The following is a 17,941-nucleotide window of genomic DNA, read 5'->3' on the forward strand; positions in this document are numbered from 1 at the left end:
ATGCCAGAAACCGGTCCTAGGAAGCTTGTTTCCGGTCCAGGGAAGACATGGCTTGGCAGTTCGGGCTGGACTGTTCCCATGAGGCACAGGGTCAGACTGATTTGCATATGGCCATGTCTGAACTGGGGTGGCAGAGTGGGCTATAGAACGGTGATGGATTAAACCCAGATCAGTTGACGGGGGGGGGGGGGGGGGGGAGTGCTTGCAATGTTCAACACTCCGTCCATCATTTCCTTTGGTTGTTGCAGAGTTTGTAAATCCAACACATGTCTTTTCCATAGAAAATTTATTGCCACTGCATGTGTCTAGCAAGTGCATATTTTTTGTTGATGTGGGGGAACAGTGCAGAGTGACAAGCTTGGTAAGATAAAAGTCAGTAGGGATCTTAGGCATGAATTTAGGGTTGATCTGTAAGATGGCTTTTCCAATGTAAAGCATAGAAAGGGTTCATTCACAGTAAATGCTTGCATCACCCCTACTCTCGTAGCCGATATAAATGCTATAAGTGAGGTCTTCCAGGAGATCAGATTTAAATGAGCTTGGTGGATTGGTTCAAAGGGAGACAGAATAAGCTGGCTCAAAACAGTGTTGAGCTCCCAGAGCATCGGAGGGTGCCATACAGGACGAAATGCTCTGAAAAGTCCCTTCATAAACCATTTTAGGACTGTTTACAAGAATAGAGCAGAAGAGTCATCTTCTGTTCTTCTAAATCCCAATACTGCCATTAGATAGACTCATACTGAGATTATTTAAGACCACTCTTGGCTTGGTCCAACGAGTATCGAATACTTTTTTGAGTTGTATAGACAACAGGTGGAAGCATTTGTCTTTGCAACAGGCACAGAAAAGCCTTCACTTAGCATTATACTTCATTGTGGTTGCTGGCACCTCAGCCTGCGCTAGGGTGTTTCTGCATTCAGACAGCAGACCCAAATGGCCATATTCTATGTGGTCAGGTACCAAGCTTTCAGGCTCAGTGACTTGATATCATAATGGAGTATCTCTGCATTGTCTGGATAGCAGCTTGGATTACATGTCAGTGGTATTGCTGGAAGCGTAGATAGTTTTTGGAGTGCAATGTACTTATATTGGCCTGGCCATACCAGGGAATTGAGAATCTTGGTTCAAGATTCCACCTTTGCCTTCCTCAGTGCCCTACGGAATCAGAAGGAACCTATATGCAATGATGTTTGACTGACTGATCGAAATGGCATTCCCCTGTCTGATCGACAGGAAAACGCTACTTACCAGTAAGCATCTGTTCTTGGCATGTAGAGCTGCAGAGATTCACACTCTGTGCATAGATCGCCATCTGGTGTTGGGCTTGGATGCTTGCACCTTGTTGTCTTGGAAGAAGTCTTTTGTAGTCACAAGATTGGTGACTCCTCCATTGGACCATAGCGCGCATGGGCATCGACTCCATCCTCAGATTGTTTTTCGCCATGATGGGAAATTATGGAGTTTGTAGAAACAGAAAAGATGTCCATGTGAATGTATCTAAGTAAGATAACACGGGAACAGATACAGGTTCCGGGGAGGTGGGTGGGCGTATGAATCTCTGCTGCTCTACATGCCAAGAACAGATGCATACTGGTAAGTAGCATTTTCTGTTCGAGGCATATGAGCTGCAGAATTCACACTCTGTGCACAGACTGTACAGCAGTGTCTCCCCTAGTGGTGGTCACCTGTATCGGTTGCAGTGGTTTTAAAAAGTGTCTTAAGAACAGCCTGGCCTACAGAAGCTTTTTGCTTTGCCTGCACATCTACACAATAGTGTTTGGTGAAGGTGTGTTGTAGACCATGTCGCTGCCTTACAAATGTCTTCTAGTGGAATGTTCCCTAATAATGCCATGGAAGCTCCTAGTTTGCGTGTTGAATGCGCTCTAGGGGGAATTGTTAATGTGCGTTTTGCTTTCTGGTAGCATATTTGAATGCATTTGACTATCCACCTGGCAATTCCAGCTTTGGAGAGGGGGTTGCCTTTATGAGGTGTAGAGAAAGCTACAAACAGCTGTTTTGTCTTCCTAAAGTTTTTAGTCCTGTCTATGTAGCAAAGTAAAGCTCTTGTGACGTCGAGCGTGTGAAGAGCCCTTTCCGCTACATAATCAGGATTTTGGAAAAATACTGGCAACGCTACGGATTGATTAAGGTGGAAAGCAGAGATTACTTTGGAAGGAATTTTGGATTTGTCTTAAGAACCACCTTGTTACGATGTATTTGTAAGAATGATTCTTGTATGGTTAAAGCCTGGATCTCACTTACTCTCCTGAGAGAGGTGATTGCAACAAGAAAAGCTACTTTCCATGTAAGGAATTGTAATTCACATTTTTGTAAAGGCTCAAATGGGGGACCCATGAGTCTAGTAAGGACAATGTTTAGGTTCCACACTGGAGAGGGTGGCAGTCTGGGTGGAATTATTCTTTTAAGGTCTTCCATAAAGGCTTTGATAGGGGGTACTCTAAACAATGACAAATGTTGTCTGTTTTGTAGGCAGGCAGCAAGGGCAGCCAGATGTAATCTTATTGATGAGTATGCCAGATTGCATCTTTGTAGATGTAGCAAATAGCAGATAATTTTTTGAATTGAAGCATCCAATGGGTCAATTTTGTTATTATTGCAGTAAATGACAAATCTCTTCCATTTAGCTGCATAGCAAGCTCTAGTAGTGGGGCTTCCTTAATAATATTCATACAGTCCGGGGGGAGGTTAAGGTAACCGAATTCTAGGATATCAGGAGCCAGATCGCTAGATTCAGTTGTGCTGTATCTGGGTGCCCTATCTCTCCATGGTTCTGCTTTAGTAGCTTTGGGGAAAGACGTAATTTTTGGTGTGGAACTACTGAGAGTTCGAGTAGTGTTGGAACCATGGTTGCCGTGCCCATGTTGGAGCAACTAGGATCATCTTGCGAAACTGTTGTTTGAGCTTGCGTACTACTAGTGGAATGAGCGGGAGTGGCGGAAAAGCGTACACAAATCTGCCTGACCAGTTCATCCATATCGCATTGCCCTTGGACAACGGGTGTGGAAACCTGGCGGCGAAGGTTGGGCATTTTGCGTTTGCATGTGTGGCAAACAGATCTATGTCTGGTTGGCCCCACATCTAGAAGAAGGGTTGAAGAACTTGCGGATGAAGTTCCCATTCATGTATCTGTTGAGTCTGACGACTTAACAGATCCGCCATCTGATTGTTCACCCCTGGAAGATGTTCTGACAGAAGGTATATGTTTTGTGGAATGGCCCATCTCCATATACTTTGCGCTAGGTGAGACAGCTGCAAAGAGTGTGTTCCTCCTTGTTTTTTTATGTAATACATTGCTGTCATATTGTCTGTGCGAACTAGGACAGCTTTGTTAAGGAGATGTGTCTGGAACGATTTTAACGCTAGAAAAATTGCTAGTAATTCTAGGTAATTGATGTGGAACAGTTTTTGTTGAGTGGTCCACCTGCCCTGAAACATGTGGTTTAGGAGATGGGCTCCCAAACCGGTGAGCGATAAGTCTGCTGTTAGCACTATCTGTGGAACCGGCTCTAGGAACGGCCACCCTCTGGAAAGATTTTGTGTATTCCACCACAGCAGAGAGCGATGTGTGCTGCTGTCCACCAACACCAGATCTGTAAGTTGACCGTGAGCCTGGTTCCACTGACGTGCAAAGCATTCCTGTAAAGGTCGCATTTGAAGTCTTGCGTGAGATACAATGAAAATTCAAGAGGCCATCATTCCTATGAGTTGCATAAACACTCGTGCTGGGAGAAAGTGTTGGGGCTGAAACTTGGAGATGAGGGTCTGCATGCTGGCTATCCTTGCTGGATTGGGTTATGCTAGAGCAGGGATACTCATAGTACGGCCCGCGGGCCGCCAGCGGCCCGGCAAGCCTTTCTTGGCGGCCCGCGGACCTTGCAGACATCGTACCCAGACATGCCAACCCTACCGATTCAGGCAGGAGACTACCGATTTCAAGGCTAGTCTCCCGCCTCCCAATTCCTGCTAGCAAAAACCCGATTCCTCGGGGGGTTTCAGCTGACAGGGCTTGTATTGTGTAGAGTGCTAATTCTTTCAGCAATAATCAGAGTGGCGATGCAGGGGCTCTAGAAAGGGTGAAAAAGCAAAACAAAGCCTCATCAACAAGCGAATGGTCTTTTAAAGACCCATGAAGTACTCGGGGGCGGCTGTGTGTGTACCTGGAAGCTGTTTCAGCCCGCCGGGCTGCCACGTGGGGGGGACGGGGTCGGGGGGTTGTATGCACTGCCAGTAACCTGCCAGGCCAGTGCACAACACTTGCATCACCCTCGCTCTGCCTGCCACTGCGCTCAATGCTTCTGAAAGGTAAGGGAAAAAAACGTGCATTTTGCGTTTCAAATGTCCGATCCTGCAGCAGCACACTTCCAACGGCCATACATGACAGTAACCCGATTCAAGCCCCATTCTCCCGATTTTGTTTTTGTCGATTTGTTTTTAAATCTCCCACTTTCCTCTTCTGAAATGTATGATCGTACCGTTTTTTTTTTAACAGTGTCAGCAAACACAGACTCTGCTCTGTGGGGGCCCGGGGATTCAAGGGATAGTCCAAGTGGAGCTGCTGGGGCGCTAAGAGGTGAAATACAACAAAGCCTCGCTATCATGCAAATGGTCTCTTAAAGACCTGTGAAGTACTCGGGTGGGGCTGTGTGTGTGCCCTGGAAGGGAAGCTGCCTCTGCTGCCACACAAGCGGAGAGGGGGGGGGGGGGGGGGGGGGGGGGCAGGTGACAAAGAATTACAAGAGAACAGCAGGGTGTGAGAGTCCGGTAAGGGGACAGAGGGAAGTAGGGAGAGACAGAGACAGACAGATAGAGATAGAGACTAACAGACACAGGGACAGACGGAGAGATAGAGAGAGACGGAGAGGGAGGGAGACGGAAGACAGAGGGAGACGGAAGACAGAGGGAGACGGAAGACAGAGGGAGACGGAAGACAGAGGGAGAGGGAGGGAGACGGAAGACAGAGGGAGAGGGAGGGAGGCGGAAGACAGAGGGAGAGGGAGGGAGACGGAGGACGGAGAGAGACGGAGAGGGAAGGAGAGAGAGGGAGGGAGGGAGAGAGGGAGGGAGGGAGAGAGGGAGGGAGAGAGAGGGAGGGAGAGAGAGAGGGGGAGGGGGACAGAGAGAGATGGAGACATGTTGTGAAAGGTTTTTTTTTACTCTAGCTCCGCCCCCACTGAATCCACCCCTACCAGTGCGGCCCTCGGCCACTAACCACACTGTAATTTTGGCCCCCGACAGAAAGTTTGTGAGTACCCCAGTGCTAGAGCTTTGGAAGTGTCTATTGTGGCTCCTAGATACTGATGCATGTAGCAGGGTTGAAGGTGTGACTTGGTGTTGTTGTCTGTGAACCCCAAGTTGTGTAGTCGCTGAATGGTTTGATAAGTGTGGTGAAAACACTGGTTGTATGACTTGGCTTTTATGAGCCAGTCGTTGAAGTATGGAAATACATGGATTTGTTGTCTTCGCAAGTGTGCTGCTACTACTGCAAGGCACTTTGTGAACACCCTGGGTGCTTTTGAACTGATAGTGTTGGCCGTCCAGTGTGAACCTTAGGTATTTTCTGTGAGCAGGGTGTATGGGAATATGGAAGTAGGCGTCCTTGAGATCTAGTGTGACAAAGAAGTCGCCTTGTTGAAGCAGTGGAAGGACTTGCTGAAGAGTGATCATGTGAAAATGATCTGGCTGTATGTAGAGATTGAGAGGTCTGAGGTCCAATATTGGCCTTAGGGTACCGTCCTTTTTGAGGATTAGGAAATAAAGAGAGTAAACTCCTGTTCCTTGATGTTGTATGGGGAAAGGGTCTATTGCATGCTTTTGAAGCAGCGAAAGAACTTCCTGTTTGAGGAGTGTCAGATGTTCCGTGGACATTGGTCACTGCTTGGGTGGTAATTTGGGTGGAGTTGCTGCAAGTTCCAGGCAGTAACCATACTGGATAATTTGTCTAACCCACTTGTCTGTAGTGATGGCTTTCCAGACAGGTAGGACCTGAGTCTCCTTCCGACCGGAGTGGAATGGTCTGGAGGGAAGTCACCGTTTATTAGAGGGAGAGGTGCGAGTGTTGTTGTTACCTCTGCCTCTTCCTTTGTTGTGATTTCCTCCGTATCCACCTCTAAAATATCCCCTGTTAGGGGATGTTTATGTGGGGTTCTTGTATGAGCAAGAAGCAGTGTCTGCACTGATATTGTTGGATGCACCTCTACAGAAGGAGCGACGAAAGGAACCTTGTGTGGATGGAGACTGTAATGCCCCCATGGATTTAGCAGTCTCCGTGTCCTTTTTCATTTTTCCTAAAGCTGTATCCACAGCTGGGCCAAACAGTTGTTCATGATTGAAAAGGTGATTGAGGATAGTTGTCTGTACCTCCTGTTTGAAACCAGAGATGCGCAACCAGGCATGGCTTCTCAGTAACACGCTAGTGTTAATGGACCTAGATGCGGTGTCTGCTGCATCAAGGGCACACTTGATTGATGCATTAGTTATTTGCCATCTTGAATCAAATCATTGGCCTTGGTCTTATATTGATGAGGAAAATGCTGCAATAAGGTTTCTACCTGGTCGTAATGAGCCCCATCATACCTGGCAAGTAATGCCTGCGCATTGGCTATCCTCCAGTGATTAGCTGCTTGGGCAGCAACTAGTTTGCCCAAAGGATTTAATAATTTGGACTTTGTCCGGAGGTGGAGCATCACCGGAGGTTTGAGAGTTGGCACGCTTTCTAGCGTTGGTGACCACTAGAGAATCTAAAGGTAGTTGACCCTTGATGTAGGTGGGATCATTGGGAGCGGGTCTATATTTTTTGTCAATTCTGGGGTTGAGAATTCTAACCCTTACAGGGTCTTTGAATATGGCTGGGGCGTATTTAATGACGCCTTTTAGCATTGGTAACGTTTGTACAGTTTTTTGTGACTGTGCAAAGGTGTCTAATAGGAAGTCCTCCTCTGCGGGATCCGAATGCATGTGAACACCATGGTACTGGGCAGCCCCGTCTATAAGCTGGCTAAAACCAATATTGTCATCTGGGGGAGATGGCTTTGTTGGGTATGCATCGGGAAGGTCTGGAGGACCTACTGGGTCATCATAATCATCCCAATCATCCTGTGGTACATCTGTGTCGTCATCAGGGTAAGTGAAAGTTTCATTGTTCCCTTCCCCAACCCCTAAATCATCATCATCCTGTGGTGAGTAGGGTGGCATTATGGGAGAATGTGGTGGGGAGAAAGGCTTAGGAGGAAGAACAGGAGAAGAGGGTCATTAAGGTGAAGTAGCACAATCTCTCTTCTTTACAGGCACCTCAGGGATGTGTGAGGTGTCCAATTTCTTCTTCTTGTGTGGAACATTGACCACATGTCTTGTTTTGGGGTCCACTTGGAGTGTTTTTTGTTTCGGATCCGGTCGAAAAAGTTCTTCCTGTTCGGTAGTCGATTTCAGCACCGATTTTTTCGGGTCTGACCGGGGTTTAGATTTGTGCTCTGGAGCCTTTGAATGGGTTTTTGGATCCTTCGGCTTTGATGTCGAAATCTTTCTCGGCTCCGAATTTTTTGGTTTCGGACCCGAGGCCTTTTCCTTTGGCGCCGAGGTGTTCGGTACCGATGGTTTTTTGGGGACTGCGGAAGTAGTATGCGCTCCCGGCTTCGGTGCCGATGGTGTCTGCGGGGCACTCATATGCTGTTTGGTCAGTGCCGAGCCGCCGGAAGGCTTCTTCTTTGTCTTCGGAGACGGGCCCAGAGGTGGGGCTTCTGAAGCTTTCTCCCGGTCGCGACTGGGGCCAGCAGGCGAAGTCTTGACCGGAGCCGCCTTTTTTTCAGGTGGGGTGGGGGCAGTTGTACTCACTCGTTGACCTGGAGAGATGTGGTCGTTTTAGTCAGAGTCGTCCAGATCCTCAGAATCCTCCCCTGGAACATTGGGGCCTTCGCTGAAGATGTCCTCCAGCACTGGAGCTGCTAGTTGCGCCATAACGTGTCGTCGGGCCCGTTGATCACGGATAGTCTTTATGGATCGAAAGGAGGCACAGGCCTGGCAATTACTCTCCTCGTGCTCGGGCGAGAGACAGAGGTTACAGACAGTGTGTTGGTCACTGTGAGGGAATTTAGCTCCACACTGGGGGCATTTTTTAAATGGAGTCCTTTCCATTAGCCGTAGGCCTGAATGGCGTTGGTAAGCCCAGCGGCCCGCGTCGACAACTGGAATCGGGTATTAGAGGAGCGCGTCAAAGGGCACGCGAACGAAAACAATACCATCGAGATTTTTGATGGTTTGCGCGTCGAAAAGGTTTGGATAATAGAGTACCGGAGCGCAGAAGTTACATCCAAACCCTTTGGCGGAAAAAACACAATCTGAGGATGAAGTCAATGCCCATGCGCACTATCGTCCAAGGGAGGAGTCACCTATCTCGTGACTACAAAAGACTTCTTCCAAGACAACAACAAGGTGCAAGCATCCGTGCCCAACACCAGATGGCGATCTATGCACAGAGAGTGAATTCTGCAGCTCATATGCCTCGAACATACATTACCCTTGGTTCTTGATTCCTGGTTCCCAAAATCTGCTGGTATAGCACAAAGCATTTCTTACTGATCAGGTTGGCGAACGAATTCAGTGGGGCGCGGCCCCATTTGTGTAAGATGGAGTCTACTTGATTCTGGTGGAGTTCCCGCTCATCGTTGTCTGACAGTGTTCGAATGAGTAAGTCAGCCTGATTGTTATGGCTACCTGGTAGGCGCGTCACAGCAAGGTAGACCTGGTGGGAGACAGTCCAGTTCCATACTAGCTGCACCTCTTCCAAGAGAACCCGGGACCTCCCCCTTCCCTGAGTGGCAAAGTAAAACATCGACATGTTGCCTGTGCTGATGAAAACGCTTGAACTGCTAGTCTCAGAAGGAACAATTGTATGCCCAGTCTTATGGCATATGTAGCTCCAGGATACTGAGGTGGAGCATCTTTTCTGCTCTGGTCTGGTCTCAGGCCTCTGGTCAACGGTTCCTGCAGTGAGCTCTCCAGCTCTCCATGGTCGCATCCGTCATTAGTATTACTTTCTGATGAAGGATGAAATGGAAGGTCTGCCGTGCGATTCATGTGGAACCTCAACTATAACATCACCTGTTTGATCCTTCTGACTTGCACCATACTGTTCATCACGGTTTGGAGCTTCATTGATCTGTATGCAGAGAAAAATACCTTTACCAACTGCGTGTCCAGTACAGCTCCTAAGAGTTGAAGTTTCATAACTGGTTCCATAGAGGACTTGTTGATGTGTAGTATCAGTCCTAACATGTGAAACAGATTGATGTAGACGGCATAGAACACTTTGCCCCTCCCCTTGAAACCTTGACGAGCCAGTCGTTCAAGTAGAGCTATATCTGGCCCTATTATCTGAATCGGGCACAGGCACTAAGCACTTTGTGAAAATCCCAGATGCCTATTTGAGGCTGAAAGCATGCACCCTAAATTGATTTTGCCAGTGAAAAGCCAAGGTACTTCCTGTGTTTCTGATGTATGGGGGATGTGAAATACACAACCTGAAGGTCCACGGAGGTTAGCTAATCTAATTCCTGCAGCTTCAGACTTCTTTAAGCGCCAAAATGGGAATGACGCTTTTCTCAGGAACGTGTTCAGCTCCCTTCGGGTGAAAATAGGCCTCGATTGCTTACATTTTTTGGGCACCAAAAATAATCTGGAATAAAATAGTTTATTTCTCTGAGAACTCGCTCAGGACAGTCTCTATCGATCCCTTGAGGAGGGGAATTTTCTGTGGTAGCTGCCTCAAGTGAAGATGATATTCCTCCCTAGGTTGGCAGGCAGGTTCTTTCTTAAATTCCAGAGTGTGTCCCTGGTGTACAATCTGCTGCACCCCTTGGTTCGATAGTATGGACTCCCATGAGCCAACAAAAAAGGAAATTCTCACCGGACATTATGAGTTGGAGAGGATGGGTGCAGCTGTAAAGAGTCACACTCTTTTAGTTGTCCTGGGAGCAAGACTGAGTGGCACTCCTTTTCCATCCGGAAGGTCTACCATATTCTTGAATTTGTTTTCTATTGAATGTATATCCTTGATCATATCTGGAACGTTGCGAGGGATAATACTGTCGGTCTTGACCTCCCATACTGGTTGAAACCTCTCCTGTATGCCCGAGATCTTCAAGGGGCCATTAAATGAGATTGAGGCAGGATGCAGATACTGCAGAACCCAAAAGATTTTGCCATGTTCTTCTTAATGTTTTGCAGAGCCTCATACCTGTGATTTCCAAACAGGGTGAATCCATCAAATCCCATGTACAGGATCTGTGCTTGTGCTTCTGGGTGGAAAGCCCTAGACCACAGCCATCCTTGCTTCTTTAAAGCAGATACTCCTGTTAACTAGTGGAAACCTGCATCAGATAAATCCATTGCATTGATGATGGCTCCAGATGTTTGTGCTCCCTCCTTGCTGATTGCCCTGGAAGCCTTTCTCGTCTTCAGGGATGAGGTAAATCAGTGGCAAGATTCCATACCACATTTGGCAGTCATATGGACCCAAACTTACTAAAGAATTTGCAGTTTTGACCAAAGGTGCCACATTTGAATTAACTTTCCGGCCCAAATTATCTATCAAAAGAATGTCTCCATCAAGGGGTCCGATGATGGTGTTACTGGGTTCTCAGATCTGTGTTGGGCTGCTGACATAAGGGAAACTGGTTTCGGATGGCAAGTAAGGAAGGCTGGGTCCAAATCTGGTGCCCTATACGTCATTTTAATGGGGTACCACCGCTGGAAATGTAGCCGGTCTCTTCATCAATTGTATGGCTTCTGAGCATGCAATGTCCAGTATGGGTATAGACCTTGCAACATTGCTGCTCCACTGAAGCAATCAGGGGACTGGCTTACTCTCTTAGCTGACCTTTTCATCACAGTATGAAAGTGGCTATGTCATCCGGAGGGGATTCCAGTTGATTGAATGATTTGTCACCCTCCTTGGATAAGATATGCCTTACATTTTGTCAAAAGCACAACAGGCAGATGCACAACTTATGGTTCTTTATAGTAATGATGAGGTTCATAAGACCGAGGAAGGTTGTCAGCTATGAAGGTGTGGCAGATACTCAGTCTGGCTATACTTACTTTTCATTTAAGGCCTCCTCAAATTTGGAGATATAACGCACATTCGGATACGTAGGACTGTATGCACCTTTCGAGGTGATGTCCTGGTCGGTTTCATAGATGAAAATGGAGTCAGAAAAGTTGTCATCGACAGTATAGTAGACATCATGCCTGGACCTGTTGTCGAAAGCAGAAGGAGAGCTATTCTTGAGGTGGTTATCGATGGCGTCTTGTTGTCAAAGGAGCTGTTGTTGATGAGGGTTTGATGACTGATGAGGGTCGTTGTCGACTATCTTCTCATGGTCACTGAGTCCAGTCCCATAGTTCTCATAGGGGATATTGTCACCAACTGTGACCTTTTCTTCATCGTCAAGTATGACAGACGTCAACAGTGAGGACAGCAGTTTAGCCAGAGTATCAAGGAAACTGGAATTTCATGTATTTTTCCCTCAAGAATGTCTTTCTTGTGAGCAGATAGCTGTAGGCACGCTCAGCTCTGGAAACTCCACAAGTTTGCGTTTTTGTGCTGCGTTAATGAAATGCTTGGTAGAGCACTTTCAACAAAATCATCCCCAGGCAAGGGGGCATTTTTTCCTAATTATAGTGCAAACCTCTCATCTTTCAGAGTCTCTGAAGTAAAGGTTATACAGATGTTGCAGTGTGAAGCAATAAATACACTGCTCATGTGGGTCATCAGTATAGATCTTGTTTTGTCTGTACACTGGTAGAGTAAGATTTTAAACGAGATTTTTTTCTTCTGTCCGTTCAGTTATGACAACAGTTCATGACAGACGATAGGTCTCTCCTGGTCTGAGAAAATTGAGATTTCTAACAATATTAACTTCAAAACTACCTACAAAACTCTGCAAACTGAAGACAGTATTCCAAGGTACACCAGGAAATTAAATAGACAAGGTCGCAGAGAGTTTAGAGGAGAGATATTCTCTAGGGCTCCTTCACACTCAAAATGTGTTAGAAACCAGACCTATGATGGACTGTTGGGGAATATATTTAAAGCACCTGGAGATTCCCAGCATGACGACGGGGAATGAATCAAGTATGTGAATGTATGAAAAACCCAGTGCTACATACGTATGCCAGCATGGTAATCTATAAAAGATAACAATGATGGGGAAGAGTAGTTTCTGCTGTCTTTAGGGCCTTTCAGATGTTATGCATTTAGTCTACGATTGGGTAGAAAGTTAAGCCACAGCTTTACTGTCCAGACAATATATTAATGAGCTGTGGTTCATTAAATATAGAGTTCTATCAGGACAATCAGGCTTCCCATATTTTTGTCGGAGACCAATGTATGGTACAGTACATCATTCACTTAGAGACCAAAAAACGGAAACAGCGACTATACCAATGTTTCCATTGTATGCATTGTTTTTCCGGTGCTAGCACGCATTCGAAATCCTACAGGCAACAATAACACAACTTTTTTTAAACAAAACTTTATTGGTAATTGTCTCAAATATGTTTACAACAAAGCACACGGTCAAGAGGAAGTATTTTCAGTGAAACTAAATTCTTAGGATTACTTAAAAACGTCCTGCAGGTGCCTCCTCGCTTTCCGATGGAGCTGCTTTAAGAGCAGGGTTAAATTGGCAAACTCTCTGTATTTCCTCACTCCTCCCCCACCACATATTGATCCCAAATGGAATTCTCACTCTTAGCAAAGAGACCAAGAACTCCCCACAACCACACCTCAGGCAATGTGAAAAATGATAAACGGATGACAAAATCCACAAGGGGAACACAACATGTATATGACATCCCCCCAAAAAAGCCTGAGAGGCCAGAGGAGATAAATTCATAAAACAAGGGAGCTCCCCTCCCCCAATGACCCATCAAATCTATAGCAGTAATCTTGCTTGGCAGTCTTTTTTCAAAGCCTGCAAGAGAGTTTCTAGATGTGATTGAATGGGAGTCAAACCTCTACTCTGAAGGATCCCACCACAGTGTTTAGTTGACTGTCCACATCAGGACCCGGTTTCCTCTTCCACCCTGGTCCACATGCTGTGCAGCAAAAATCTTCGACATCTTCAGAAGGTCTGTTCACCAAACACCAACTTTTAGGCTCTGTCCCATGCTGAATAACTCAGTAAACCTTTCACAAGTTAAAAGGAGGCAGAGGTAGGAATGCAAACTGGTGTTCCAACAAGGACCCCTTCATCCATCTGGTGTTTATTACTTCAGTCCTCATAGAAATCAAAAGGCCAACAGATATCCACCACTGCCCTTGTCCACCCATCCCACCAGCCTCCCCAACAAATTGTAGAAAGTGTCCGATTCAGAGCAGTTCTTAAACGGTAATTGAATAAATGAAACACGGCCTTCTCCATGGTACTCCTGATGAGCGCATGAAGGATCCTTTCGGTTCCTATTCCACTTCTGTCATGCAAAAGTGTGATTCTGGAAAGCAGCACAGGCAAGTGGTGAGGGGAGAGACAGCCAAATGAAATACACAGGTCGCCTAGATTGAAACTTTTTTTTTTCAGATTCTCACCCGAGGCGCTCCTACTAAAATCTCTATTCTCGGACTTTAAAAATAAAAATTCCCCACTTCTTGGGAAGAGTCCCTTTACTTGGGTGAAAAAGCTCTTTGCCTAAATACAAGCATCTTATACCTTAAAACTACATTTGTCAGTTTTTCAGTCAGATCCTTTCAATAATACGTATATCAATTTTTAAATTTAAAACAGAGACCAATCAAGGTTTCATAAAAAGAAATTCATTTGCAAATCTGCCTCTAAATCCATATCGGATTCCTGTTCTTAGCCCAGATACCTCTCCGACCACTGCTTTACTCAGAAGAGGAATGCAAAAGAGTAGCTGAGACTGGTACATCCTCATGCCTCACAAACTGTTCAGAGAACAAGATTTAAGCATGTATATCCTTGGATACATGCATACTAGAGGCCATCACTGCTCAAAGATGACTGAATGAGCACTCTGGTATGAGTGAGTGACCAGGGTAGCTTTAATGGGGATCTAAAGTCCTATTTGCCCTCTGGAGGATTACGGGTTTGTTCTGAGGACTGAAGAGACAGCCCTGCCCTGGAGTGGTGTAGTGTGCAAGTGACGAAGAGTGCAGCGGGAGAGGTATTAGAACAAAACAAATTTATAATGACCTCTTCTGGGGGAGTGAAGCCAAGAGAGATAATTCAGTGGACATTACAGTGGATGGTGAAAAAAGAGGGAAAACAAAACAACCATAAACCATCTAGTATCTGAAACCCCTAGAACGAGTTGTTTAAAAGCTGCGTGAAGCAGCTGACCTTCCCTTCCGTGCTGGAGCAGCGGTGATCGCGAGTGCAGGAGGTCTGTGTGTACAGTGGCAGAGGGCAGAGTTTGTGGCAGGGGCTGGGAGGGTGAAGCTCTGGCCCTTCCTCCATTTGCTTCAGTGCTGCTAAACTTGCGACATCCGGAACAATCTCGCAAAAAACAATCATCTGGCATCCCAGCAAAAAGATGCATGGGAATTTTCGCCTCAGTCTCTCAATCTTGCACCGGTCCCTCACCCATCTCAGCCCCATTGCCCTTCCCCAACCCACCCCCCCACGCACGGGAAGATCCTTTTTTGCGTTTGCTTTTTTTGCCGTTGGCTTTTCTAAAATTCTGCAAACTCCTTGGCGCATTTCTCTGTGATGGAGACCCGGATCTCCTCTTCTTCATACTCATCAAAATTGCTGGTGTCCCCGGCACCTTTGAACTTTGGTATAAAAGGCGCTTCAACCTGAGAACAAGTAAAAAAGAAAGAATTTCAAGAGTTGGTTAGGAGTCTTATACATAGTAGCACAATTTAATAGAGCAGTCACATGCACATTGAAGCCACACTACTTTGAAAACACAATCCAACAGACAAGACACTATCACAGGAGTTCAACGGCATGTGTGAATGTCACTACCTGGTGAGTCTTAAAAGAAGGAAGTCAATGTGGTAGCACTGCTGAGCTTCTGACACACATTAAAGGAGTTCAAATCACTAATGAGCAGAGAGGCACAAAAAGAAACTGTATAGCTTTTAATCATATCAATATCAATTTCCCATGGGATATTTTGCCGAGAGGTAGAACAGAAAGTGTAACTTAAAAATAACTATAGTTCATCTGGGTTTGCATCTTTCATTGATTCTTCTTTTTGAATTAATACCGTTTTTCAGGCTTGTAATCTCATGTAGGAATTTTATATCACCAGTGTCAGAATGTACATGCACATTTAACACAGCACTTCACGCAGCCCCTTCACCTTATTGTTTAGCTTGCTAAAAAACAATGAGGAGGGAATGCCATTGCCATTGACTCTACCAGGGCGGCTGCCTTCGGTGTGAGCTCTCTTTGGCGGCGTGTAGCCACTGCCTATTTTGCACTATTCAATGCGCTGTTTTTAAAACTGTTTTTTTACATTTTAAATCTGTGTTGTTTTTATGTGTAGGGTGTACTGTATTGTTTTTACTCTCTGTTGCTGCTATTCCTCCTGAGGCGCAAAGCCGGGAGATCTTTACTGCACTCTCTCTTTCTTTGGGGTTGGGGACTCGCCTCTTACCTTGGGGCAGCGGAGCGGGTCACTTGCTCCGGTATCAGGGGCTTGCAGCTCCCCACTTTCCTTCTTCCGGCTGTGCTCTCCGGGCGTCCTTCTCGCTGATCAATCGTACAGCGGGATAGTCGCACTGGGACGGCGGCCATCTTGAGTGAGGCAGGCTCGCTGGTCGGCGGACTAGGCTTGCTGCCTCACGGGCGGGAAGTATAAAATTAGACGGTGAAGGCTCCGCGCAGCAGACGCGCATTGCGGAGGCGCCTTTCCACGCCAAAGGAGCGCCTAAGGAAAGCCCGTCTCCGCCCGTCAGCGTCCCGGAAGCGGACGGATGCGGAATCATGGAGTACACAGCCCCTCAGTTACGTGCATTAAGAACTTGCCAGAGTAGCAGCTGTAGTGTGTGTGACCTTGGTGCCGGGGATAACTTTCGTTGCTCTGGTTGTGGGTGGTCACTGAGAGGGGACCGGATGGAGTTAATGGCTTCCAAGCTTAGCCAGCATATAACCGCTACGACAATGCACAACTCGGATGACTGTTCTTTCAGTTGTGCTCTTCTGAACACTCGTTCGGCAAGCAAACATGCTCAGGATTTGTTTAGCTTTCTTACTGATTTCAAACCAGCCTGTCTTTTTCTTACTGAAACATGGCTTGACGAAACATCCGGCCCAGATATTGCTAATGCCTTGCCCTCCAACTATTATGTACTAAGAAAAGACAGGATGGAAAGAAAGGGTGGGGGAGTGGCACTGCTGATAGACAGACGGTATGAATGCTCCATTATACCCACTGATGAGATTCACGGGGTTGAAGCATTGGGTTTTTGCCTTACATTTTCACCTGCTCAATCCTGTGCCGGTCTGCTGATTTACAGACCCCCAGGCCCGCTGGGATCTTTTATCGAGGAGCTAGACACTGTAATTTCAGCCATGAGTATTCAATTTAAGCATTTTATCTTTTTGGGCGACTTTAACGTTCATTTTGATAACACGGATGCTGCAGACACTATCAAAATACTAGATACTACTGCATCTCTGGGCCTATTACCTTACGTGATATCGCCGACTCACAATAAAGGGCATACGTTGGATCAGATTTTTTCTTCCTCTTCCAGCTCTGTTGCACCCCCCTTCCCGTGTTATGGTCTGACCATCTTCTATTGACTTTTAGGATTCAGTCTAAGATCGTTGTAACTAGCAGACTTGTCGGTCGTCAGCCACGGCTGTCACGGCCCTTTCACCTAGTTACACCAGAAATGATTGAACAATATAGACTGTCTCACCCCTGCTCTCTCACAGGGGATTTAGAACTGGACCTCTCTCGTTTTCAAACATGGCTAGCGCAGTGCCTGGAGGACTTAGCCCCGCCTAAGCGGTCCCTCAAGAAATCTTCGCGTGCTTCTGCCCCTTGGTTCACGCATGCACTTAATTCAAGCAGAAGGCTCTGTAAGAAGGCTGAGAGAGCTTGGCGTGCAAATTATCTAGATCCTTTAAAGGAGGCCTATAGGTCCTGTATTAAGGCCTATCATAAAGGAATCTATCTAGCCAAAAAGGCCTACTTCGCTCAAAGGATTGAAGAAGCGGCTAATACCAGCAAAGAAATCTTTGCAATTGTGAAAGAATTCACCTCTCCAGCTGCCATTTCCCTCAAATGTTCCTTCTCGGAGACGTGGGTCTTACAATTAGCCAGCTTCTTCTCCAATAAAATCAGGAGTATTCAGGCAACTTTTCCCTCTCTTGAACGGGGGGGACTGTCCTGTCCTAAAATCCAGCATGTGGTGCTTGATCAGGGACAACCCAGCCTGACGAGCTTTCCCCCTATTCAACCTCAAGCCTCTCTGGAAATTCTCTTAAAAATGAGATCTGGCTCTCCTCTGGACCCCTGTCCTGCAAAGTTTCTGGCTAAAGTGGCCCATGTGATCAACCCGATGATCAATCCCATCTTAAACTGTTCCTTGGAAACGGGGATAGTACCGTCCATCTGGAAACGGGCGATGGTCATTCCACTCCTGAAGAAGCCTTCCCTGGATCATACTATTCATGCCAATTACCGACCCATCTCTTTGCTCCCAGCCTTGGCAAAAGTGGCAGAAAAGCACGTTCAGTCCGTCCTCTCGCATTTCGTTGAGTCTCATGGTATTTTGCACCACACTCAATCCGGCTTCCATACCAATATGAGCACGGAGACGGCCCTGTTGGAGGTGACCGAGGCCATTAAGGAAGTCCTGGACTCGGGGGGCAAGGCAATGTTGATATTGCTTGATCTCTCGGCGGCATTTGACACCGTTCCTCATAGACGCCTATTGGCGCGT

General features: G+C 46.6%; 1 protein-coding gene across 4 annotated transcripts in view; it reads right to left on the minus strand.

Annotated features, from left to right (window-relative positions):
- Positions 1 to 13,789: 13,789 nt before the first annotated feature.
- The window catches only part of PRKACA (protein kinase cAMP-activated catalytic subunit alpha), a 902,215-nt gene continuing 898,063 nt past the window's right edge, over positions 13,790 to 17,941 (minus strand). For all 4 annotated transcript variants that reach the window (XM_085654293.1, XM_085654294.1, XM_085654292.1 and 1 more), the window contains one exon: positions 13,790 to 14,833. In XM_085654293.1, the coding sequence (XP_085510419.1) occupies positions 14,708 to 14,833 (126 nt within the window). In that variant the 3' untranslated portion in view covers positions 13,790 to 14,707. The remainder of the gene's footprint in view (positions 14,834 to 17,941) is intronic.

The sequence above is a fragment of the Triturus cristatus genome, chromosome 4_1, assembly GCF_964204655.1.
Source record: "Triturus cristatus chromosome 4_1, aTriCri1.1, whole genome shotgun sequence".
Lineage (NCBI taxonomy): Eukaryota > Metazoa > Chordata > Amphibia > Caudata > Salamandridae > Triturus > Triturus cristatus.